Source organism: Orcinus orca, chromosome 1 (assembly GCF_937001465.1).
Source record: "Orcinus orca chromosome 1, mOrcOrc1.1, whole genome shotgun sequence".
Classification (NCBI taxonomy): Eukaryota; Metazoa; Chordata; class Mammalia; order Artiodactyla; family Delphinidae; genus Orcinus; species Orcinus orca.
The window spans coordinates 116,800,479-116,826,116 of NC_064559.1; the positions used below are offsets into that span (position 1 = coordinate 116,800,479).

General features: G+C 60.9%; 1 protein-coding gene across 6 annotated transcripts; it reads right to left on the reverse strand.

Annotated features, from left to right (window-relative positions):
* Window positions 1-453: 453 nt before the first annotated feature.
* Window positions 454-25,512, reverse strand: CELSR2 (cadherin EGF LAG seven-pass G-type receptor 2). 6 transcript variants are annotated; one of them, XM_033434544.2, is made up of 34 exons: window positions 21,702-25,506; window positions 16,661-17,308; window positions 14,501-14,723; window positions 13,977-14,092; window positions 13,713-13,801; window positions 13,176-13,333; window positions 12,624-12,787; window positions 12,336-12,461; window positions 11,807-11,973; window positions 11,254-11,541; window positions 10,990-11,164; window positions 10,610-10,751; window positions 10,317-10,437; window positions 9,707-9,890; window positions 9,427-9,528; window positions 8,564-8,658; window positions 8,118-8,327; window positions 7,456-7,639; window positions 7,219-7,347; window positions 6,953-7,133; window positions 6,634-6,801; window positions 6,408-6,534; window positions 6,093-6,293; window positions 5,606-5,780; window positions 5,172-5,284; window positions 4,949-5,028; window positions 4,734-4,860; window positions 4,500-4,622; window positions 3,779-3,906; window positions 3,460-3,548; window positions 3,153-3,347; window positions 2,844-3,014; window positions 2,470-2,704; window positions 454-2,028 (listed from the first exon to the last, which is right to left on the reverse strand). In XM_033434544.2, exons 1-34 carry the CDS (start codon window positions 24,994-24,996, stop codon window positions 2,007-2,009), a joined length of 8,751 nt encoding a protein of 2,916 aa, XP_033290435.1. In that variant the 5' UTR covers window positions 24,997-25,506; the 3' UTR covers window positions 454-2,006. The 6 variants fall into 6 exon arrangements, 5 of the variants coding, with proteins under 5 accessions (XP_033290435.1, XP_004263175.1, XP_049557505.1 ...); XM_004263127.4 differs by having other exon boundaries at window positions 454-2,174; XM_049701548.1 differs by lacking the exon at window positions 4,500-4,622 and having other exon boundaries at window positions 454-2,174.
* Window positions 25,513-25,638: the final 126 nt, after the last annotated feature.

The following is a 25,638-nucleotide window of genomic DNA, read 5'->3' on the forward strand; positions in this document are numbered from 1 at the left end:
GTCTGGTTCCGGGGTTTGTGTTCTTAACAACTCCCCTCTATGGCCCCCATGTGAACTCCCTATCTAGTTTGTTGAACAGACCTTCGAAAAACACAAAACTTGGGAACAGAAATAATGTGGCAGAGCACACAGCTGGCTAGAGTATGAGTAGTTGCTTCATTTCCGATGGGGAAAAACACGAGACCGCCCAGAGGAATGAAGTTAGGATGTACCTAGTCACTGGGCACCTTTCAATTCCCACCAGCCTCTCAGCCCTCCCTGCCTCCTGAATTCTGCTCCCAGGACGGGACTCAGTACTGAGGCTATTTGGGGGACACGGCTGGGGGTGTCGAGAGGATATCTGAGTCCCCTGACCTGGCCCTTCCAGGGCCCTGCCTGCTCGTGTTTTCCAGCGACCAGGCCTCCCCACGCTGGAAGGAGAGGGCCCCACACAGGAGGAAAGGATGACAGTGCTCAGCCCGCAGAGAACTAGTTTTATTCAGTGGCATGGAGAACTGAAAAAAACAAAGCACAAAATGCTACCATATTTACAGTTACAATCAAACTGTACAATCAGATGGTTAGTATCAAGTTAGCATCCAGCATCTTTGTATTTTTTTAAGTCAAGTCATCAGTAGTAAAAACCAGTTAAGTTTTTAACCCTTTGCAGGATTGCTGAGGGGAGAGGCCAGGGAAAGAATCCATGGCAGAAAAGCCAGAGACCAGCCTTACAAATGAGAAATAGGAACACTTTTTCTACGCATAGCCTCTTTTTCTAGCCACCTGCTCCAGAGGAAAATGGGTGACAAGTCTGGAATACATGCTCAGCATAAATGGTGACTCAGATGAACAGCAGTTGGCAAAACTGAGGAGGGAGGGAGAGGTGGGGAGATGACAGCCTGGAGCAAGGGGAAGGGCCTGAGGCCCCCTCGCCAGGACTGCTGGGTACACACCCCACCTGACTGATGGCCACATCAGACCCCCTGGGACTGGACCCATCCCAACACAAAAAGCAAATAAATAAAAAATATATATTAACTCTCTCTTCGCAGGGAGCTGGGTGGTGAGGGGGAGAAAGAGGAACAGGGACCTGGTCCTTCGAAGAAGAGAGCCAATTCCAAGAAGGGGATAAAAATAGAACATGTCTCAGAGGCCACAGCAGGTCAGTGGGGTTTGTCTGGTCTCAGAGGAGGGCGAGTGGACCCTGGAACCCAGACTGGAGACCTGGGCTGGAGACAGCACGGGGCAACCGTGCCAGCCCCATCTGTCCTCTTCCTCCCTGTCCCACCCACACAATAGCAAAGAAGCTCAACTTAACACATGACTGGCCTTCCCCAGCACGGGGCGGGCAGGGAAATGAAGCACTTTTGGGTCAGCGAACTGAGCAAACACCTGGGCTGCAGTGCATGGCCAGAGTCCAGGGAAAGGAGAGGGGCTGGGGTGGCCCGGCCGCCACCCAGGGGCATGGGTTCCCTTCAGAATGTGTTCATGCAGCATTTGGGGGTCTGGGGGCGCTGAGTCCTTCTGCCCCCTCTCCGGACAGGGCTTTTTCAGTTCCTGGAAGGGGCGGCACAGGCAGGGTGAGGAGTGCCCTCGGCCCTGCGCCCTCACCACACTGAGGCCTGCCCGGTGCGGCCCGGAGGGCTTGATGCCCTGGGTGCATGTGGCTTTGTCCTTTCCTTTTGGTGATGGCAAACGAGGGGCAGGTCCCCCAAGAGTCCCTTTCCTCCCAGAGGCACAGCAGATGGGAAACTGAGGAGAGGCTGGGAAAGCATCCTGGGAGGTCCTATCCTCTTTGGGGAGGGAAAGGGGAGTCAATTTCCAGCGTATAAAAAAAATTAATCCCTGAAGTCATGAAGAGTGGAGTTCCTTTTTTAAATTTCTTTTTTCCTCTTTTCTGAAAAACTTTGTCTTGGAGATGTTGGCCCCAGGGGTCCAAAGTGCAGTGAGGGGGATGGTGGGGGAGGGAGTTGGCACTAGATGGCCTTGGGTGGGGTGGGTGCCCCTCCCGGCAAGGCCCAGGCTCCTCAGATGGATGTTTCGTCGCTGCTGCAGGCAGGCAGGTAGGGGGAGCAGGGGCGGGATAAAGCACAAGACAGGAGTGGGAGCATGAGTGCAGCTGGGGAGCGTAAGGGAGCCTCAGGGTGTAGGAACCACCGGCCCAGGGTTAATGCAGGAAGTTAAAGAAGAGAAATCTGGAGAGGCAGGAAAGGAAAGTGACAGAAAAGGCAGACAGAGGGTTAGTCAGAGCAGAGGAGACAGTGGGAAGCTTTCACCAGAAGAAGGAAACAGAAAAGCAACCCCAGCTCCCCACCCTCCCTCACTTTGCCCGATGCTGGGCTGGGCTGACCCCACAGGGCGTCATGTTTGTGGGCATGTGGCCTGAAGGGACCTGGGCCACACTCTGCTGCCCACCTGAGCGGCCTGGGAGGCCTGGAGGCGGGGCCTCTGTGGGGCTGCACCCTGTCCCGCCCACCCAGCCACACTCACTCGGAGCCTGACGAGTCCTCATCCACCGTGCCTGCCTTGATGCTCATGGCGATGGGCATGACCCCGTTCAGCTGCTCCTGGAGGCTCTGCCGGGGTGGAGGGCGGGGAGGGGGCCCACCCCGGCTGCCCTCGCTGGCTGAGGAGCCCCGGGAAGACCCTGTGCCCTGCTCCAGGGGTAGCCGTAGGAGGCTGCTCTTCTCACTGATGGTGGGCAGACACTTCTTCTTGAGGATGCCTGTGGGCCAGAGGGCGGGTGCCATGAGGAGCAGGTGGAAGGAGCATGGGGCTGCCCTCGAGAGCCCTGCCAGCCACAGGCCAGTGTGAGGAGTGAGGTTGCTGATGGGGGAGCATGCAGCTGAGCATACCCCGCTCACCTTTGTGAGGTTGGGCAGAAGGGCCTGGAAGGGGACCCAGGGACCCCTCCCGAGGCAGGGCATCTCCATTCTCCCGCGGCCGCTCCTCAGAAGCCCCATTTCCACCACTGTCCTTTGCTGCGATCCCAAAGTCTCCTGGCCAGGGGGCCTTCCCGGACCCCAGGCCCCCATCTGGTGGAGAAAGGAAGTAGATGAGGCCCAGAGAAGACAGACGGCTAGGAGAGTCACCACCCTAGTCTTGCTTCCCAGGAATCCCAGCCCCTCTGCCCTCCCACTGCCCCCAAAGGCCACAACCCTGCGCTGACCCACCCTTGGGGGTACTGTGCAGGGGCAGTCTCTCCGCCCCAGGCCCCAGCAGGCTGTCCCAGCCCGGCTCTCCAGGGAAGGTGGCCTCCGCCTCTTCCTCCTCTTCCTCCTCCTCACTATCTGATGAGTGGGTAGAGGCATAGGAGCCACTCTGGTCATCTTCCAGGGACAGGTCACTGTCAGAGTCTGTGTCTGGATCTAGGAAGTGTGGGAGAGATCACAGGCAGCCCATCCGCCACTGCCCGCCCTCAACAAAAGTTAGGCAGCTGTGCCTCCACCACCACTGGCCGTCAGGAGGTTCCGTCCTCACCATGCTGCTGGTCTTGACCTTCCAGGAATAGGCCACCAGGGTTCCCCAGGCCAGGGGGCCCTTGGCCAGGGTTCAGTGTGGACTCCTCCCTAAGAAGACAAGACATGCTGGAGGCATCAGCCTGGCCCCTCACCCGGTGTCCCATTCTCTTCTCTGTTCTGGGTTTTCCAGTTCCTTCCCCATGTTCCTCACTGCTTCCACTTCAAGCTGCCACCGTGTCGGCCATGGTGTGTGCTACGCAACTCCTAGCAGCCTGGCCTGGGTCTAGCATGCCCGGTGCCCTTCTCCCCTCCCCAACTGTCCCATCACCAGAGCTCACCTCAGCAAGAAGGGGATGTAGCTGGGCTGACTCTTGCCCGAGCGGCTGGCGCTGTGCAGAGAGCCTGCTGAGTCTCCGTAGGGCTGGTAAAGCCTTCCATCTGCATAGGGGCTGGGGCAGTTGTAGGACTAGGCAGGGAACAGGGAGGTCAGTACATGGGTGAGCCGGAAGGGGTGGCCCCGGGAAAGCGGAGGGGCCGAGGGAGCTTGCCCTAAGTTCTCCCCGCCACATGCCCAGGACTGAAGAGAGAGGCCCCACATCTTTGCTGCCCCCATTTCAGGGCCTAGTAGTGTTGTAGCTCTGCCATAGCTGTGCCAGTTCTACGCACCCCAAGTGCCCCGGACTCGGCTGTATAAGGGTCTGCTGGCAAAAGATGGCACCAGGAATTATCTCCTGAGAGCATTCTGGGAGGCACAGAAGATTTACCAAGAGGCACAAGGGATTCTCAGGTGTGGGGCATTTATGACCTGATTACCTGTCTTGGCTACTCCCTCATCTATTCTAAGCTCTGCTCCCATCCCTCCCAAGTCAAAAATCCCCCTCCCCGACCCCAGGCCCCTTCTTCCCAGGCCACACATACCATTTCACCACCCCTTCCTCCTTCCAGGAAAGGATATAAAGATGGAGAAAAAGTGGGACAAAAGCACAGCCTTTGTCCCTCCTGCCTCTTCCCCCTCAACTCCCCATGACCCCTTCACCTCCCTGACCCCGGCTCCCTCACCGAGGTCAGAGTGGACTTGGTGGTCAGAGCAGGGTCAGGGCTGGGCTTGCGGCTGCAGGCAAACTTGAGTGCTTTCCGGACCTCCTTGCTAAGCACCACATAGGAGAGGAAGATGAAGGGGCCCTGACAGGCAAGAAGCAGCAAGTGTCTAAGTGCTTATTAAGGCACCTCATACCCAAGCTTCCCACCTACAATTCCACCGGCCTCCCACAGGGCATGGGTCGGACCAGGTACCTGGATGCAATTGGAAGCAGCAAAGAGGTAGTGGAAGAGGAGGGTGTCACTGTTGACAGACAGCAGTGCCAGTAGCCACGTGGCGCTCAGCAGCAGGAGGACAGCGAAGGAGGGCCGCAGGCCCAAGCTGGGGAGGGGGCGGGCTGTGAGTCTGGCCGTGAGGCCTCCCGTGCCGATGCCCGTCCACTGCCACGGCACCCACACCCCATACTCACACAGGGCCTTTCTTCTCAAAGCCCTGCCGCTGGGCAGCACAGGACGCCCGGGCCGCCAGGATGTACAGGAAGACACTCATCTAGCAGGGGAGGGGGACGTGTGAGGGGGACCATCAGGGAACAGACAGCTTCCACCCCACCCTATGGAGGCCTCAGCAATTCCCAAAGGGGATCCTGAGGTCACACTCAGCCTGCTCGCCCCCAGCCGCTTTCCAGCACTTACCGAGACAGCAAAGGCCACGGGGCCAGCAAAACTCCAGATGAGCGTATCGTAGATGGAGAGCCAGCAGAAGTCAGGGTTCCCATAGCCTTCCGGGTCCAGGCCCACGGCTAGACCTGGTGACAGCAGCGGGGAAGGGGTGATCAGGGACTTGGAAATCAGTCAGGCGGTCAAGTGGGCTCCTAGGGCCAGGTGCAGGGGATGCAGGCTTCTGCCCACCATCTGTCCATGCCGTCCTCTCCAGGATGGGGGACCCTGTCCCTGAGTCGGGGTGTCAATAGCTGAGTTAAACCAGAGGGATACTTGTGGAGAACCTGGCCTGGGCATAGGGATGTGGGCCTCTGGGCCTGGGCTGGGAGTGGGAGAAGGTGGCATGAAGATGGACTTAGGCCCTAGGGATGTAGAACCTCAAGGCCCGGGATCGGGGGTGCGGGTACCTGTGATGAAGGCGGGCACACCCCAGCCTAGCATGTAGTAGAAGCGCATGGGGCCGGCATTGACGTCGCGCACCTCAGTGAGCGCCCGGTACAGGTGCAAGGCCTCCAGCAGAGCCCAGGAAAAGGTGCAGAGGTACAGGAAGTGCAGCAGGATGGCGATGACTGTGCAGGCAAACTGAGGGCCCAGGCCGCGCCCAGTCAGTGACCAAGGCACACCCAGAGTGTGGGTCCTGCTCTCGCCAGACAGGGGAGGAGAGCCTGGGTGTTGGGAGGTGCTTCAGGGGGAGTCTGGGCCAGAGGAAGGTACCTCTAGGGTGCTGGGGAAGTAAGGGGGAGCTAGAGAGGGGGAAACTGGGGGCCAGGCACTAGGCTGGCTCAGTCACTACTGCAGGAGCAGGGATTGAGGGGGCCGCTGGGGAGGACGCGTATGGGAGCCTGAGAGGGCTGGGCACTGGGGAAGGTTTCTGCGTGAGGAGGAACATCTTACAGGGAGGTCAGCCTGGTTGATTCCCAGGAGGAAGACCAGATGAGCTAGGCCCAGGGCGGCAGTCAGGTTCCGTTGGATGCCGTGCTGGTTGGAGCGCAGGGCACGCAGAATAGTGAGGAAGAGGAAAGTGAGCAGTAGGGCAGCCAAGGTGACCCCTAGGGCCACATAGGTCAGCGTCTTCAGTGGCAGGATCTCCCCATTCTGCAGGGTGGGTGGCAGAGAGCCAGAGAGCTTAGGAAGGGCGGGGCCTGAGCTCCTAGTCCAGTGCCCTTGGCTCCCACCCCCAGCTCTGCAGCTACCCCTGGTGGGTCCAACCTCCCGCCTGGACACGTCCATGAGCACAGCGAAGCTCGTCATGTGGTTGCACTGGCAGCTGACGTGGCTCTCGTTGCGGAAGACGACTTCGCAGCCTCGGGCTGACCAGCCACCTGTGCCACTGACCCTGCGTGAGGGAGGCAGGGTCAGGAGACAAGAAGGGTGGGGTGCCCAGGGGCCTGAGCTCTCCGCCCAAAGCCTTGGGGGCAGGGCAGTGCAGGCTTACAGGATCGAATGGTTCCAGAAGACACAGATGGGCTTCGTCCGCTCCTCCGTCTCCAGCAGCCGGAACTGCACCGTGACTGGCTTGTCCAAAGCACGGGGCAGAAGCTCCTCATCGTCATGGACGCTGATGCTCACCACGGGCGTGTTGATGACAGGGCGTTTGGGAACTCTGGCGCGGGGCAGGTGGGCACACAGTCACCACGGTAGTCGCGTGACTGGAGGACGCCCCAATCACTCTGAGATGCCCCCAACCCCTGGGCCCTCTCTGTGCCTCACCCACCCGACCTGTCTCCCCCCGACTCGTCTCCCCAGCCGCTCACCTCAGGCTGCGCTTGTCTGGGTCGTAGTTATGGGGCAGTAGCCCAGCCAGGGTGCGGTAGATGATGACACTGGCCACCGCCTCACCCTGACTCAGCTCCGGGTGCCGCCGCTGACGCCGTGCCAGCTCCTCTGGCTCCTGGGCCTCTCCAAGGCCCGCAGGCCTGACCATGGGGGGCGTTTCTGGGATGGGGACACTGTCCACTCAGCTGGGTCCTGCGCAGATGCCCTGGCCTGGCCCCTGACCCACCCCTTGGCCCCCACTGACCTCTGAAGACGGACTCAGGCAGAATGACCGTTGTCTCAAGGTCCGGGGGCCGCTCCCCTCTCAGCGCCTCGTAGCGGGGCAGCTTGGCCCCAGCGAAGTTCCCCTTGTCCAGGCGAACTACAGAGATGACTAGGGAGAGGTCACAGGTCAGACCCCCGGTGAGGTGGGCAGGCCCCTGGCACGGCCGCCCTTACCAGAGACTCTCCCTGGACCCTCCCACCCTGGCAGCAGCCTCACCAATGTTGGGCGTGACGATGGTGAAGGGGCTTAGGTAGGTGTGCCGCATGTTCTGGGCCAGGGCACTGGCGTAGGCCTCATAGTGCTGGAGCAGCCAGGCGGTGCCACCCTCTGTCTGCTGGATCAGCTCCCAGTGCCGCTTGTTGGCTGCATCCAGGAGGGCGCTGCCCACCTGCAGCAGATTCTGGGGGAGGGCACGGTCTCGGTGGGCTGTGCCTGAAGCCTCAGTCCTCGTCCCCAGCACCAGGCCCCAGCCTGTACCTAGACCAGCCTTGGCTCGCCCCCCCACCATGCCCCTCCCTCTAACCCTTCCTCCTTAGTCTCTAAGAGTTTCCCACACAGATGTTATTAGATGCTGGTTCCTCCCTGTCCTGGCACGATGGGCAGGGCCTCTCCTCCGAGAAGCCTGATCAGACCAGGCCCCGGTACAAACGTTATTTTCTATGGGCGCCTTGCTATGAGAAGGGTTGGGAAGAGGTGCTCTAAGTTACCCATATGCTGGGCCATGGCTCAGAGGGTCTCATGGGGGCCTCATGCCGGCTGAGAGCTCCCCAAAGGCAGGGGTGGGGAGTGCCCCCCATTTTGCCCCCAGGTGGCCAGGAGCAGGCTCACTCACCGTGACCTCCACCCACCCAGCCATTCCTGCCCCCTCCAAGCCCCACCTCGGTGAAGTGCACATCCTGTGTGGCGGACAATCCGAAGCCTCGCTGGGTGCTCTCGTGGGCCAGTAGCCGAGCGGCCAGCTGGTAGGCCACCTTGACGTCACTGCCGAAGTAGCCAGCCGTGTGTTGGGTAGCGTTACGCAGAAGCAGGGCCAGCCGCTGGGAGCGCCCCGAGTCCAGGCCTGACTCGTTTCGCTGCAGCCGCTCAGCCTGGGACCAAGATAGGCTGGGGGGTCAGCACAGGAGTGAGGTACCCAGAGAGTAGAACTGGAACTCTAGAGTAAAAGGACTCAGGAAAGGGGAGAAATGGCCTCCAGGTGGGGGCCCTGGGAGACAGGAGCTGGAATTCCAGAGTCCCCTTTCTCAAAGCTGGGGAGGCAGGCAGGTCATACTGGGCCAGGGCAGGGGGCAGGGGTAAGGAGATGGAGATGAGAAGTTCCACTTACAAAGCCCTTCAGCTCTGAGAAGGTGACTGATGTGCAGTTGAAGAGGTTTGGGGGGAGCCACCCTCTGTGCTCGTCACAGTGGCGCACAGCAGTCCCTGGGGGAAGGCAGCCAGGAGGGCAGGCCTCAGGGGGAGACACAGGAGGCTGCCGAGACCTGGCTGAGTTCTGCTGGGGGGCAGCCCCTCATGGACCAGAGGCAGGAGACAACCAAACAAGGGCCCTGCCATCCTGTACTGCAGGTGAAAACAGGGAGACGCGTGTGGAGAACACCAGAGCCAACACCTCTGTAGGATCAGCCCAAAAAAGGGCTACAGGGGCACACGTGGTCCTGCAGTACACGTGGTCCTGCGGCAAATGTGGTCCCTTTGAGCCCCCAGACGTGGCTGTCCCTCTCCAGCCACCACCTTGAGCTCCCTGCCACTCACTCTCTACTTCTGAACTCTGGTCATCGTCAATCCAAGGACCAGCGCCAGCCCCCATCCTGCGGCTGGGTCGCCTGGGACAGCACCTCACCTCCCCTACTCCCCAGACCATCTTTCTAGTGGCATAACTCCAGCACTAGGTGGTGAGCTGAGGACGGGAACCCTGTGTGACTCATCTTTGAATCTCTAGCACCCAGCCCTGTGCCATGCACACTGCAGGTTTTTTAGCACTTTTGTTAAGAGTCCAAGATATAGGCACCTTTCATTTAGGCAACCTTGGGAGCAGGGGAACAGTGAGCCAAGGAAGCATGGGATATGGAGTCCCAGGACCTGGAGGCTGGAAAGTGGGGTCCTATGATCAGTAGCCAGGGGCTCCCCACCCTCACCCCACTGATGAAAGGCCAAGTCCTCAGTCTCACATTCTGGGCCTCCAGCACCTACCAAAGGAGCCTTTGGGGCAGGGGGCAGCAGCAGGCAGCCCGAAGCGGGTACGGGGCCACCAGATCCCAGCCTCGATGGCCCGTGGGCAGCTGTCATAATTCACTGCAGGGAAGCACACACCGTCACTCAGGAGCAACTGTCCCCCTACAGCTCTGGCCAGGCTCCCCAGCCCTCCCTGTGCAGCCTCAGGCCTGCAACCAGCCCCTGCTCCTGGCCTCCCTGGGACACCAGGGCCTGGCACACAGCAGGGAAGGCCACCCATCTACCGCAAGAGCCCTACCTTCACAGCCGTTGGTGGTGACCTCAGCAAAAGGGTTGTCACAGCGATCACACTGGCGCCCAATGACACCTGGCTTGCATGGACACTGGCCATCCTCAGGGTCACAGACTCGGGACAGAGAGCCCGTGGGGTAGCAGTCACACAGCAGGCAGGCGGGGCTGCCAGGGGGCCGGTAGTGGTTCTCCTGGGAGGGGAGAGGGAGGATGGGGTCACTGGCTCAGGCTCTTTTCCCTGGATGCTCATGGATCCTTCACTGTGGCCCCTCTGGAGAGAGGCTCCCTGACCTCAGGTCCCCACCAAGAACGGTACATTCAAAATATGTAACAACTGGTAATGTTTTGGAGTTTAATCCATCAATGAGACACCAATCAGAACAGGCTGCAAACAACCAGTATAGCTGACCCAGAGCTCACTGGTTAAGTATAGGTCCTGGATGCCCCACACCCCAGACACACGAGCACAAACAGCCCCTTGCCCGCCCTAGTGGAGCAAAGGCACATAAGCCCTCAGCTCTCTGCAGAGTCTTCCTTCATTGTCCCCCCCAAGGGCCCAGGAGGTACAGAACAGAGGCCAAGGCAGCCGCTATGGAGGCCTAGGCCGGGGCTGTCACCTTGCAGTGGCACTCGCCGCTTGTCTTGTTGCAATCCGGATCGAAGCCTTTGCTGACGTCACAGTTGCATGGGCCGCATGTGGGGTTTCCCCACCAGCCTCGGGGGCAAGGCTGGTCAATCCTGCAGAGGAGGACCAGGCAGACATGGGCTCCCTCTGCCACCCGTCTGGTGTAGCCATGTGCGGCCCTTCCGAGCCTGGCTGTGGCTCAGCCAGGTTCTCAGTGCTCTGAGGGACACAGCAGACACAGGCAGTGCCACTGGGACCTGCTGCTGCCTGCAATGGTCCACTTACCTGGTCTCACAGTATGGCCCAAGGTAATTTGGGGGACACTCGCAGATATAGCCATGGGGGTCACTGGGCTTTCGGGTACACACGGACTGATGCTCACATGGGTTCAGGTCACACACGTTAGTACAGTTGTCACCATAGTAACCTGGGACCAGAAGGACAGGAGAGGCTCAATCCCCACCTTCCCCTAGCACTTTCTTCAAACCTGCCTTCATCCATCCCCTTCTATCCTGAGCAGCTATACCAGCTGGCTCTGGCTTTGTAGTGCAGGAGAGGCTCAGAGAGGTGATGTGACTAGCCCCAGGTCACACGGCAGAGCCAGAGTGAACCGTCGCCGCCCCGCACTTGCTAACCTGCCCCATTTCCCTGGATCCCTGGCATACCTGGATCGCAGCTGCAGGAATAGCTGTCCCAGTCGTCACTGCAATAGCTGTTGGCAGGACATGGGTTCGAGTCACAGGGGTCTGGCAGGCTACAGCCTGGCTCCACATTGATGCTTTCCCCACGGCTGGGATCCAGACTGCTAATACCCTCGGACGTCTCGCTTACCCGAACACCCTGGGATGGACAAGGTAGTGTTGGCCCTTTGTGGAGCGGGCCTCCAGCCTCCAGCTATTGGAGATGAGAAGGCAGGGCAGGAGGCTTACCTGCAAACAGCCCCGGAAGCCACGGGCCACACCACTGGCCGGCCCAGGCACTCCCCCAACGGTAATGTTGCTCAGGTGTAGCCCATGCAGCCGGGGGCCCAGGTTGCCCTCTGCCCGCTGCTGCCCATAGTCGAAGGACAGGATGGCGTGGCCGGGGCCCCCACTGGCTCCCAGTGCCAGCTGTGCATGGTGCCAGTCGCCATCATTGGCCCGGCCTGGCTCCAGCCGGAGAGACGAGGCCTGGAGTCCGGTGCCCTCCACGCTCAGCACCACGTGGCCCTCCTGAAGCTGGCACCAGAAGAAAAGAGGGTCAGCAGACTGCCTTAATGGGCTCTTCTTCCAGCCCACTGTCCTCCTTCCTGGACCACCAAACCCATCCTGCTGCCCAGCTGAGGCCAGAGAGGAAAAGGTATTATTTCCCTTGGGCCCAAGAGATGGCAGCAGTGATCCACCAAATGAACCTAGCTGCCTTTCTTTCCAGGGAAAGGCCCCGCCCAGCCATCTTTGACCAACCCTGGCCAGGGCCCGCCTGCCCCACCCCTCTCTGCATCACCTGCAGGGTGATGGTGCTGCGGCCCCTGGTGACAGCCTGCAGCAGGACGCCGTCGGCCTGGCGTGTGCGGAACATGAGGCTGAGGTGCCAGGGCTGAGAGATGGGCAGCGAGAGGCCATGCCAGGCCACCAGGCTGCTGCCCAGGAAGCGCTGCGGGTTGGCCATTTCTGGGGAGACAGATAAAGGCAGACTCTGAGAGGCGGAGCACCCAAGTGCCCCAGGGGGTATGATGCTCAGCAGGGGCGGCTCCCTGGGAGGCAGGGCACTGTCCCTCCTAGTGCCCACTCTCCACGGCAGCCCCGCCCCCCAGAGCATTCACCTGCCCTGGGCCCGCACCACACTGTGCCCAGGCCTGCCTCTGACTGGGCCCTTTGTCTCCCGTGCTACCCTCTCAAGGCTCTGCCCAGACACGCTTTTCTACCCACAGCCCAGCTCAGCTGGGCCCTGCCCAGTGCCTGCCCGGACCCTGCCAGTGTTCCCAGCAGTGCTGACAGCTCCCAGGCCCCGACCTCTGAGGGCTGCCCCCTACCCTGGGCACAGCTCTTGCCCCCGAAGCCCAGAGGGCACTCGCAGCTGAAGGCATCCCACTGGTTCACACAGGTGCCCCCATTGTGGCAAGTGTTGCTGTCACACACGTTCTTCTTGGCAGAGCAGCCTAGAGTGAAGAGAAGGGCGCTCAGGTGGAGGCTCCCAACAGAAAACCTGTGGCAGTGGCTGGAGGGGGCTCTGAGACCCGCCACGTGCAGGGGTCCCCGCAGCAGGCACACCCCTCCTCTGCGTAGGGCCCCTGGCCTCGCCCCTACCCCAGCCCCCATACCGGGCACGGTGCCGTTGTTGGCAATGAAGTCGGCCATGTCGACATGGCGGCTGTCCACCTGCAGGTTCCTCATGCAGCCCACGAAGTGCCGGGTTCGGACAGGGAAGCTCTCAGGCAGGTCAGGCACCCCGCCCAGCAGCAGGGGCCCTGTCAGGTCCAGAGACCTGGGGGGGCGAAAATGGCTGCGACATGAGGGAGAGTGGGGTGCTTCCGGCTCTTCCCCCTCCCTGAGCCCTGCCGCCAGGCCAGGAGCCCAAGGGGCCCTGCAGAGCAGCCAGGGGAAGGGGAGCCTCAACCCGGAGCTGCTCTCATCTGATACCCGCCCCTCCCCAGACCGCTGCACGAGACCCGGCTCTAGTCCCCCAGTCTTGCCCGCTCCCGCCTCCCACCCCAGCCCCCACAGAGCGCTAAGCAGGGGCAGAGGGAAGCAAGGCGAGGGATGACCCCCGTCTGAACTGGTCCCCATTTCAGGGCCCCCAAAGGCCCCCCTACAACCCTCCCTCCCTGACTGGCCCACACCTCACCGCAGCCCCAGCCCTCTCCCCTGCTTACTTCTTGCTGCCACCCTGGGTGCCCTGGGCAGCGCAGGAGTAGTTGCCCAGCACAGCTCCGAAGCGCAGGGCCACCCCTGTGTCACAGCCATCCACGGTCACCACAGCCACCTTCTGCTCGGATGGGCCCTGCGGGAGCCCTGTCTGACCCAACAGCGGCTGTGGACAGGGAAGGGCGGAGATGGGAAAGAGTGGGCAAGAGCCAATCAGGTCACGGGCCAGGCACTAACTCACCCCCTGTGTGTACACCCTCCCCCACATATACAAACACACATGCACACTGATGTGTGCTCACAGGACTTACGCACTTTACCTTCCTCAGCGTCTACTCAAGTTTCTGCCTACTAGAACAGGAAGGATCTACACCACCCAGCGGAATGGGAATGCCCAGCAAGATGGTAAGTTCCACCCCTCCCTTCCCCCATCTCAGCCAGAAGTGCCATGACCAGCCCCTGGGGAGGCAGCGCCACCCAGGTCTAGGTGAGCTCCTGAGCCAACGACAGAACCCTCCAGCTCCTTGACCGCCTCCCACACCCACCTTATTGTAGTACTTCAGCTGCACTGTGTGCCACTGGCCGTCACTGACCCCTCCGGACACGAACGGGGACACGGTGGTGGTCGACTCCCCTGGGGAAAGGACCCAGGTGAGCTGGGACACCAGATGAGGGCTGGGAATGGGGAGGGGATGCTCATGGTTGGGCTGGGCCCAGATCTGGCTGGGAGAGTGTGTGCCTTGGGGTCAAGGGCTGAGAGACACGGGGCCTCTAGGAGATGGGCAAGGACATGGGGCAAGCGGGATCACCTGCAGAGAAGGTGAGCTGGACCTGCTCCTGGATCACCTCGAGGGCCACAAAGTCATGCTTCTCGTTGAAGCGCCCATTGTACAACAGCAGCCCATCACGCTCCTTGGTGGCAAACCTGAGTAGGAGTGGGCGATGGGGGCACGCAATGGGGCACCCACCTGGATGCCAGCACCCCAGCCACCTAACCAGCCCTGATCCTACTCAGGACTCTCCAGAGGGCTGACTCCTTGGCCGAGGCTATGGGCCATGTGGCTAGAGTGTGGAAGATGAGCCCAAACCAGGACCAGAAGCAGAACCTTGGCATCCTAGCTCCCACCCTTGAGGGTGGGGTGGGAGGAGCGTAGACGGCCCTGGTGGGTGAAGGAGGCCTGCTGGCCAACTGCACAGGCAATTCCAAGTGCAGACCTGGCTCTGCCAACAACCTCTTCTGGGCACTTTTGCTGCCTGACTTCCCACCTCGTCCGCAGAACAGGAGGCACCAGACTCCCCCCCCGGCCCCTACCCCCAGCACCCAGGAACTCACGAGAGGGCCAGGGTGAAGTGGAAGCGCTGGCGTAGGCCCCGGAAGGTGATGAAGGAGCGGGCGGGGAAGCTGCGCGTGGTCACCTGGCAGAAGGGCTTCTCAAAGTCTCCGGATGGGCAGTCGCACTTGAAGCCGCCCACCAGCAGGTTGACACAGGTGCCCCCATTCTTGCAGACACCCGGGGTGCAACGGCCTGAGCGGGCACTCACCTCACAGTGCTCACCTGGGCAAGAGGTAAGGCAGGTGAGCACCAAGTGCCTGGAGAACTGGGACTCTTTTGCATCGAGTGATCCCTCCGTGGTCTCCTGTGACCCCCATAATACCCCCAAACTCTCCCAGGCATCCCCACTTCCTCTCATGTGCAAACTCAGCCATTCTGTGCTGTGCGTGGCGCACTGGGCTGTTCTCACCACAATTCCATATACGGCTGTCCTGCGAGTTCCCTGAGGCTCCCAGTCCCTTCCATAGCCCTCTTTGGACCTCGAGAGCACAGGTCCACAAGGTCGCTGATTATAAGGGCCAGGTCCTAGCAGCCTTTGGCATCAGGGCTACCACGCAAGCTTAGGGGTGTTCCGGCCCCTTCAGGGGTGAATGCGCATGGAGGGAAGGGCCTGCAGGACAGCATGAGGGCTGCTGCCAACCCCTGCTTCCTCCCTCCCTCCTACTGCTGCTTTTGTCCCTGTCAGGCACCAAGATCAGTTTCCCTCCCTGGGGATAAGACCAGGCTTCCACTTGGATTTGTCGGAGTTATGGGATGGTGTGGGCAGGAAGCTGGGGACTTTCCAGAAACGGGGCAGGGAACTCCCACCCTGAGCCCTGGGGTCCAGACTGAGGACCTCTGTGCACTTGGGAGATGCTGACAGAGTAGGGAACTGAGCCCTGGGAGCAGACCAGGATTCAATGGAGGAGATGAAAATTCCAACAATATCAGATGGAAAAATCCACCCTTTTCTCTCCCTCCCCATTCCCAGATTCTAGAGATAGGTTCTCAGCTCCAGTGCCTAGTGACAGGCTCTAGTTTCCATGGAAACTGTTGTTCGCCTACTCTAAGCACCCCCCTACCCCATCCTCCTGGACAAAGACTTCCCTCCCCTCCCCCAAGCCCACCCCTCTGCTCCCCACCCGCCCCTCCACCCACAGTAGCAGCTGAGAGGAGTCAAGTCTGGCAAGTTCTGGGCAGGAAGATGCAGCAGGGGTGGCAGTGGGGCTTGCCTACCACTGCTGGCAGAGCCAGTGGGCATAGCTCTGGAGGAGAGGGAGCAAGCCCTAAGGCATCTGGGAAGGAAGGGCCCATGGAGGAGAGAAGGGGATGTCCTGAGGAAAAGCAGGAGCCTGCAGGGAGCACAGGAGCACAAAGCAGAGGCAGTGAGCATCCCAGGGGGAGGCTTGGGACAGGATGTGTAAGGACCCCTGGAAACAGGCCAACAGGGAGGCCTCTTGGTCAGGACGCTGTTTTACACACCTGGGCAAGGGTGGGGCTATTCTGTTCAGGGTCACACACAGGTGCGATAATCTGAAAACCACTATCCCCATACCCAAACCCTCCAGTTTCCCCAGCTCTTCTGTGCCTTCCCCTCAATACCTAGGGAAAAAAGCACTTGCTGCAGCTCAGAAAGGTAACTCACTCACCAGTGGGGAGAGACCAGGTACTAGGCCCAGCCGCATCTCTAATCCAGATGAGACCTGGAGCAAGTCACCTGATCTCAGCGTTCCCTTAAATCACAGCCAACACTTCCTACAGGCCAGGTCTTTACCCGTATTAAATCAGTCCTCACAACCACCTTATCATGTGAATAGATTCATCATCCACTTAAAAAATACTAAGGCACAGAGAGGTTAAGTAACTTGCCCAAGGTCACCCAGCTAGTATTGTCAAAGCTGGGATACAAATGCAAGCCGCTTGGCTCTAGAGCTGACCTCAGTTACACCACCTGGGGGTGGGGGCTGGGTAGGTGGCCGAGAAGAAGGGGTCCCCTCTCTGCCTTCCTCAATAGGTGGTTGTGAAAGAGCAAGTGGGACTTGTGAATGGCCAGTGTACCCTGTACCTTACTCTGGAAAAGAACGAGGCCACCCCTGTCCTTAGCCTGATTGTGCTGGCACCACGGCGCTAGCCCCCCAGAGCCGCCCCCAGGGGTCCCCCCTCCCTCGGTGAGGGCTCACCGGTGTAGCCATCGCGGCAGAGGCAGGTGTAGCCGCCTTCACGGCTGCGGCAGCGGCCGTGGGAGCCGCAGGGCCGCGAGTAGCAGAGGTCCACCTCCGTCTCGCAGTAGTCGCCCGTGAAGCCAGGCGGGCAGCGGCAGCGCAGCCCCCCGACTGGGTGAATGGGCCGGAAGAGCACGGAGGAGGAGGCGATGAAGGGCGCGGAGGAGTCGAAGCGCAGCACCGACACGCAGCGCATGTAGTTCTCGCAGGGCTCGCGCAGGCAGATGTTGTCGTCGAAGGGCAGCACGCGCTGAGCCGAGATGGCCGTGAGCAGACTGCGGTTGAGGTACAGGCGCTCCTGCAGGTCCTCAGAAGGCAGGAAGGGAGGCCCGCCCCCGGGCCCTGGCGGCTGGCCCACCGACAGGCTCACATTGAGGATGTGGCCGCCTGGGGCGTCCGTGTCCCGCTGCACGTTGAAGACCACCACGTGGTCTGGGGGTGTGGCCAGCGTGGCGGCCACGGCCTGGATGAAGAGACCCAGTAGGGGCGACAGGAAGCGCTCAGGCGACATGTCCTCCAGGCGCAGCGTGATGCTGTGCGTGAGCATCTCGTCGGTAATGATGGTGACGCGCAGTGCGCACTGAGCGGTCACACTGTGCACGCCATCTGCGGAGAGGTGAGACGGTCAGCACCTGGGGAGGGCAGGGTTGCCAAGCCATAGACCTGGCCCCGGGCAGGAGCAGCCGGAGGAGGGAATGAGTGCGGGCTGAAATCCCGCCTGCACACTCTTGCATTGCCTAGTTGCCAACAAAGGGTCCTCTTTTCTAATTGGCATAAAGGTGCCCTAGGAGTTATGTGTACCTCACCTGAGGGAGAGTCAATCCATGACGGCTCAGCCCGCATGGGCACTTAAGGGGATTGATTTTCAGAACTTCTTATTGCATACTTCCCAGAAACCCTCTGTTGTGAAGCACGGACACATCTTTTAATATTTGCGCACCTTTCCCTGCCCAAGCCACAGGTCCTGCTCCCTTATACCAGACCAGGTGCCTTCCCGCACAAGAATCTTATTTCGCCTTTTTCTTACCTTCCTACAGGGCCCAGAGCACCATGAGAGACCCACAGATATAATCCTTCTGCCCCCTCAGCCTCTATTTCTCAACACTACCACGTTCCCCCTCCCCCACTGCAGTAGAGAATGGAGGGTGAACTGGGTCAGTGGGCCACCCAGTCCCCCTCCCACTGAGCCCCACGGCTGCTTGGGCTCAGGCCCGCTATCCCCATGGCAACGCCCCACACAAAGCATTCTTCCCGCCCAACTCTCTGGGCTGCAGAGGGTAGCCTGGGGGGCCCCACCCCAGGAAATCCAGCTGAGCCACCTTACCGGTGGTAGCACCACCCACTGGCCTGATGCTGTGGCGTTCTGGGGGTCAGAGGTGGAAGGGCCTGGGCAGCTCTCCACCCTGAGCCCCAGACAAGAGCCCCAGTGGGCTGACCTCTCCTCCGGCCCTAGGGCCTCTGGCTACTCATCGCCCACTTGGCTAACCGCATTATAGCCGAGTGCCTGCCACACCCCCAGGCCACACACTCACCTATAAACAGCTAAGTACTAACACTCTGGCTTCTGACTCCACCTACACACCCTAAGCCCCGAAATACCATATACACCTGAATGCACAAATACATGGCAATGGATTTTATTTAGCTCAAAATGAAAGCTGGAGGCCAAGGGGAGAGGGAAATGGCTTGGCAGGGCTATAAAGGATATTCATCTTTTTTATTTACTACAATGTCCTACGCATAGTAGGTGTTCAGTAAGATGTTCATGAGAATTTATTTGGTCTCCATAATGAAGAAAGGGCCTTTAAAACACAGCAGGAGGGGCCCGGGTAGCTATTAAAAAGGACACCCTGACAGGAATGGGACAGGAGTTGGTATTTCGGCGGGGGGGGGTGGGAGTAGGAAAGGGATCTGGGAACAGATCCTGCTTCTGTGTCACAGCGACTTGTGGCTAACTGCACTGGCGGCTGGGAAGGCTAAAGCCAGACACCCATCTCAGCCGTGTCCTCGGCCCACTGACACCTGCCCTCCAGCCACATTGCTTGAGAATGCAAGGCCCGCCTGCTCTCACCAGCAAGCCTGTTTGTCATCACTCACTTGCTCCTCTTTCTCTTGACTTGCTGCTACTGAACAAGCTGTTCCTTCCTACCTGGCCTATCCAGACACCAGCCCACGGCCCTCCTGGTTTTCTAACCCGCTCTAAACTCACCTTTTCCAGGAAGCCTGCCCAGATTTATGACCTCAGGCTCTACTGTTCTCCCTCTTTCAGACCCCCCTGCACTTAGTTATGGAGCTGGCACAGGGCTCTTGTGTACCTGGTGCCGTTATTCCTTGGTGGGATAGTCCCTCCGGGCAGAATGCAGCCCAAGAATCCACACAGAGTACTTCTAACTAATCAGGGAGGGGAGGGGGCAGTCAAGAGAAATCTCACCACCACTCAGCCCTGGGAACAAGCACTCCTCCCTATGTCCCCCCTCCGTCATCCCAGGCTCCGCCTGCGCCCCTTGCCCAGTGTGTCTCTGTTGCTTCCCATCTGGTCCACCATCTGTGGCCACCTGCCCCCTCCGCTATTTTCCCCCATCCCAGCAGTCAACCTACTGCTCTCTGCTGCTTCTTTGTTCCTCTCTCCTGCCTTGACCTGGGTCACCCCTCAGGTGCAAAAGGTAACGGTGGAAACAGGGGTGGGGGGTTGCATTACCTGAGCCATCCTCCTGGGAAGAAAAGGGGTGGGATGGGCCCTGACTCCAGGAAACCCCACCTGTGTCTAGAACCCAACCTGCCACACCTGGAAAAGTGCCAAGTCCCAGACTGTGGCAGAATCAGACTCCAAGCCCCTCTTCCCCTGGCAGATGTGCCAGTGGGAGTTGTAGGCCTGGAGGGGGTCTGCCACTCTGGGGAATGACCAGGACATGGACAGGAGCTCCTGTGTGTCCTAGCAGGGTAAGGAAGAGGCAAGGAGAATTCAGGCTTCAGGGGAGCCATCCGGCCCAAGCTGGGGCAGCTGCAGCCACAGGGAACAAGAGAGGGGGAAATCAGAGAGGCATAAACACAGAGACCAAACAGGGGCAGACAAAGGCCCAGGAAAAGAGCCAGCAGTGGAGAAAGTGGGAAAGCAGGAGAGAGTCACACAGGAGATGGGGAGAGGGCAATGGAGGGGGCCGTGCAGAAGGGCCCCCAGGGGCAGAGGCGGGAAAGAAAGAAGAGACAAAGAACAAGAGAAGGAAAACAAAGGGGCAGTAGGAGTCAATCCCCCTCACCCCAGCCTCCCTGAACTTTAGGGTTGCCGTGGTGACTGCCTCCAAGGGTCAGGGCTGAGGGGAGAGGGTGGGGCTAGGGCTGGAGGGTCAGCCGAGGCCTCCCCCTCTATTCTAGGGGAGCTGAGGTCTGGGGCTCTGCTCTGGTAGGAGCACGAAGGCTGGGTGGGGCCCCTGCCCATCCCTCCATCACCTAGGGTGGACTGGGGATGGACAGGAGGGAGAGGCCCTTCCTCTCCACTCCTTCCCCCTGCCTCCCAGCACAGAGAAGGACAAGATAGGGGAGCTCCAGCTCCCACTTACTCCTCCTGGAGAGGAACTGAGGCTTCAAGATGCACAGAGCCTTGTCCGTGACCTCTAAAAGCTCATGTGCCCTGGCTCTGATGGCCACCTGAGGAGTGGGGAGGGGAGTCATGAGTCCCCGGAAGGACCATGAGTGGAGGGGGTGGGGAGCTGAAGCCACACGCTGTGTCTTGCACGCCTCTCACTCCCATCCTGGCCCAGACTCCCCAGGGTGGAAGTGAGGCCCGGCAGGCTCTTCTCTTTCTCCCCTCCCTGATGTGTCTGGAGTGAGGGTACCCTGACCCACCCATCCCCAGGGCACAGCTAACAGTGAGCCCTCATGAGGGTCCCAGTTGTTCCCAGGCTTGGGGAAGGGGTTCAGCAACCTGGGGCTGGCCCCCTCCTTGCTGCTGCTGCTGCTGCCCACTCCCTGCAGCTGACAGAAGAGACAGGATGTCGTCCCCACCCCAACTCTCCTCCCCCAGCCCTTCTGTCCAGGGAGTCTGCAGGCTGAGCGCTTGGCCAAGCAGCTGGAATGCCCGGCCTAGGTCCCGGCCAGGCTCCCATGCCCCAGGATTCTGTTCTCTCACCACTGGATCAGGGGGCTGTGCCCTCAGAGGCCACCAATCCCCTGGCCCATTGCGGTCCCCACACCCCATCCCCTGAGCCCAGGCTCTCACGGCCTGCGGGGAAGGCCTGGCGTCTGAGAACAGCCAGCCCGTGGGGCAGCAAGGGGACCCAGAAGGCTGCAGCCTGCCCCGGGCTTGCAGCCCCTCCCCCAAGCCGGACCCCGAACCACAACCTCTGACAGTGGGGTCTGTTTGGACAGAGACAATGAGCTGTGGCCTCACTTCCTGTGGGAGCTCTGAAGGGGGAGCCGGGCCAGGCTCTTTCTGCCTGGAGGGAAAAGAATGTCCTAGACAAAGTCCCCCTCAGCCGGTCTGCGGCTCAGCCGGGAGCCAGAAGGGGCCCGACTGCAGGGTCCTGACCCCGAAGTGGCAACCCTGTGCCCCCCGGCCTCAGCTCTGTCAGAGGCTGTATGAGATCACAGGGAGACCCCGGTGGGCGGGCGTGAAGGGGCGCTGAACCGCTGGCTCGCCTCTCCTGGCCACGGTCCTCTCCATCCCTCCCCCAGCTCTCCCGGACCCCAGTCCTCCACGCGCCTTTTTTCACAATTCTTGGCAGCCGTCACCAGGGCAGCCTCACAACGCTTCCCCACCACGTCACAGGCTGGTAGGCAGGGGGCGGCCAACCGAAGCAGCCAGGTCTTGCAGCCTGGGGCAGCGGGCAGGGCCAGCACAGCTGCCAGGATGTCTAGGGCTCCTTCCCAAGCTGCTTCTCACCCCTCAACCGCCGGGCCAGTACCGGGGACAGAGGCGGGTCAGCAGTTCCGCCTTGAATGGCTCTCCAGGCCCTCCCCCACGGGCCACCCCCATCCCCATGTCACCTGGGCCCTTCCTTACCTGACACCAGCACGCTCATGATGGCCTCCAGAGGTCGGTTGTTGTCCAGTGCCCGACTCAGCCTCAGCTCACCCGTGGACGCGTTGAGCAGGACCAGGCTGAGTTCGTTTCCCCGCTCGAAGCTGTAAGTCAGGCTGTCGGAGATGTCAGGGTCGTGGGCAGGCACCCGGCCGATGGCACCCCCGGGGAAGCTGCTCGAGCGGTTGGTGACGTAGTTGTTGAAAAGGATCTCAAAGTTGCCCAGCACCGGTGGGTTGTCATTGCGGTCAAGCAGGCGGACGTGCACTGTAGCCCGGCTCACCAGGGGAGCCGACGTGGCCTGGATGACCAGGATGTATTCAGGCCGGTCCTCGTAGTCCAAGTCCACCAGAGCGGTCAGCTCCCCAGAGAAGATGTCCAGCTGGAAGACCTCAGGGATGTTGCCCTCCACGATCTGGTACATGATCTGGGCATTAGTGCCTTCGTCAGGGTCCGTGGCTGTGACGCGGGCCACAGCCAGCCCAATGGGGCTGTTCTCTTCAACAAACACATCAAACTCATCCTGCTCAAAAACAGGTGGATTGTCGTTCACATCCAACACAGCGACCGTCACGTCCATGGGCGTGCGAGCTGGAGGCATCCCCTTGTCCACTGCATATGCCCGCAAGGCGTACTGGGCCACATTTTCACGATCCAGCCTCCGCAGTGTTCGCACAATGCCTGACGTGGACTCTACGATAAAGTCACCATCTCCATCATCGCCTCCTTGGAAGGTGTAGAAGACCCTGCCGTTAAGGCCAGAATCACGGTCAGTGGCCGAGATCTGCAGGACACTGGTGAAGGGGGGCACATCCTCATAGACACTGCCCTGGTAGGAGTCCCGCAGAAACTGAGGGGCATTGTCATTCACATCATTCACCAGGATCTCCAGGTAGGTGGTGTCAGACTTCTGGGGAATGCCATTGTCCCGGGCAGTGATAGCCAGGGTGTAGGACACCTGGTCCTCATAATCCAGCTCGGCCTGGGTGGTGACAGCACCTGTATCTGCATCGATGCGGAACTGAGGGATGCTGTCCTCCATAAAGTAGGTGATGCGGGCATTCTCACCTGTGTCCTCATCTGTGGCACTGATCAGCACCACCGTGGTGCCTGCTGGCCGGTCCTCATTAATATTCACCGTGTAGTGAGAGCTCTGAAACACGGGACGATGGGTGTTAGCGTCGGTGACGTTCACCACCACTTGTGCTGTGTCCTGTCGTGTGCCATCGGAGGCAGTAACGGCCAGCACGTACTGCCGCTCCAGCTTGTAGTCCAGCGGCAGGGCGAGGGACACCAGCCCCCCTCCACTCTGGCTGGTGATGGAGAAGCGGTTTCGGGTGTTGCCGCTGGTGATCTGGTAGGTGATGACACTGTGGGCATCACGGTCCACGGCCGACACCGTCACCACGCTGGTGCCCACGGCCGCATCCTCGTTGAGCCGCACCGTGTACTCTGGTTGGGTAAAGGTTGGGTTATTGTCATTGACATCCAGGATGGTCACGCTGACACTGGCCGAGGCAGTGAGTGCTGGGGTGCCATGGTCGCGGGCTTCTACTCCAAAGCTGTAGAAGTCAACCTCTTCCCGGTCCAGCTCAGCAGCCACGGAGATCCAGCCTGTGCCATTGTTGATGGTGAAGGGGAAGTCATGCCCCACCCCCGCAAGGCGGTATTCCAGGCGGGCATTGTCACCAGCATCAGCATCGATGGCCTGGACATGGAGAACCAGGTAGCCTAAGGGGACACTCTCCAAGACAGTAGCCTGGAAGGGGGTGCTGACGAAGATGGGAGCATTGTCATTGATATCCAGGACCTGCACTGTCACCAAGCCGGAGACGTTGGAGAGAGGGGGGCGGCCGCCATCCTGTGCTCGAACCCGTAGGGTGTATTCCTTGGTCGTCTCATAGTCAAGAGGGCTCACCACGTCCAGAGCCCCAGTCTGGGCATCTAAGTAAAACTGTCCCCGCGCGTTGCCACTCATGATGCTGTAATGCACCAGGGCATTGCTGCCCTTGTCTCTATCCGAGGCTGTGACCCGGAGTACCGGAGCTCCTGGGGTCACGTCCTCCCGCACCTGGACCACATAGCGCTTCTCGCTGAACTGGGGGGCATTGTCATTATCATCCTCCACAGACAGGAAAACAGCAGCTGTGGCACTCCGTGGACCGGGGTCCCGACCCTGATCACTTGCTTCCACTGTCAACTGGTAGGATTCCACCTCTTCCCGATCCACAGGGCCACGGGTTCGTATTACCCCAGAGCGAGGGTCAATCTCAAAGACCTCAGAGGGGCTGCCCCCAGGCCCCTCCAGCAGGCGGTACAGAATATTGGCATTGGGAGGGGCGTCACCATCTGTGGCTCTGACGGTGAGCACCTCATAGCCCACCTCCAGGTTCTCCCTGAGGCTCTCCTTGTACTCCTGCTGCTCAAAAACAGGGTCGTGATCATTGGTATCAGTCACCAAGATGGTGAGCGTGGCCAGGGCACTGCGTCGGGGCATGCCGTGATCCTGCGCCGTGACTCTGAAGACATGGGTGCTCTTGGTCTCACGATCCAGCTCCTCGGCTGTGGTTACTGCACCGGTGATTGGGTCCAGGGAGAAGAAATGGTTGGAGCGGCTATCGAAGAGGGCATCCATAGTGTACTCAAGCCGACCTGCCTCACCCTCATCTGGGTCGATGGCCCGCAGAGATGCCACAGGGGTACCTGCTGGCTGGTTCTCGGGCACTGTGGCCTGGTAGCTGGGGGGCTGAAACTGGGGGGCTGTATTCACATTCCTCTTCCGACGTCCACCCATGGACGCTTCTGCTGAGCTTTCCCCTGCCCTGAACCCTGGGGTCTGCACCAGCTTACAGGACTGGCATCTCAGCCGTGGGGCCTTTAAGCACAGGTGCTCATGGGGCAGGGCAAGCTTGCCCTGTGGGGAAAGGTGGCCTCCAACGCCCAGAAGACGACAGCTCCAGGGGCAGCCTTCGGGCGCTGGCGGCAAGGGGATGTGGGCCCCGGATTCTGGACACCAGACCCTCAGACCATCATGGTGGGGCACCAGATGGCCAGTCAGTTCCGTCCCCGCATCCCTGCAGCGGCTGGTGTAGAGCCAGAGGTTCGAGGATGAGGCTGGACAGAGCCAGCCCACGGGAGCGCAGGCCCCCGAGGAACCGCGTCCCCCAGGCCCCAGGGAACGACAGGGCCCCACCTGGTCTCCCAGTAGTGGCGGCAGCAGGAGCAGTAGCAGCGGCAGTGGTGCTGGAAGTGGGGCGCGGGCCGCCGGGCTCCGCATCTCTCCCTCTTCCCGGCCGGCCGGGTCAACGGCGGCGGCGGCGGCGGCTCCTCCTCCCGCTCCTGCCCGCCCCGCCGCGCCTCATGCCCAGGCCAGGGCGCCAGTCCCCGGGGGCCTGCTCCTTGATGCCTCACCGGAGCCCGGGCTCCCACCGTTCCCTGAGCCGGGCCCGCGCCCCGGTCACACCGACCACCACGGGCTGGCGCCGCGCCTCCACTGGCACACCCGGCTCTCGCCACCTGCGCCCGCGGACCCCGCGCGCCCTTGGCCCTGCCGGCCCCCAGATCCTCGGAGTGTTCCTCGCTCCCGCGGGATAGCCCACCTGCTCCCGCGGAGCTGCGCACCCGGACCCCGGCCCGGCCCCGGCCGCCCCCGACGGCCCAGCGCCGCCCGCTCGTGCCCTGCGTCCCCGCCGCTGCTGCTGCTGCTGCTGTCGCCGCGGCCCCGGGCCCAGCCCCACGCTCCCTCGCCTCCCAGGCGGGCGGGCGAGCTCTGCAGAGCAGCGGCAGCGGCGGCGGCGGCGGCGGCGGCGGCGGCAGCAGCGGCGGCTCATTACCATAGACCTGCTCGCGCCGCCGCCGCCTTAAAGTGGCGACGCCAGCCGCACCGAAGGAGGTGGGCCCCACCCAGCGCCGTCCTCCG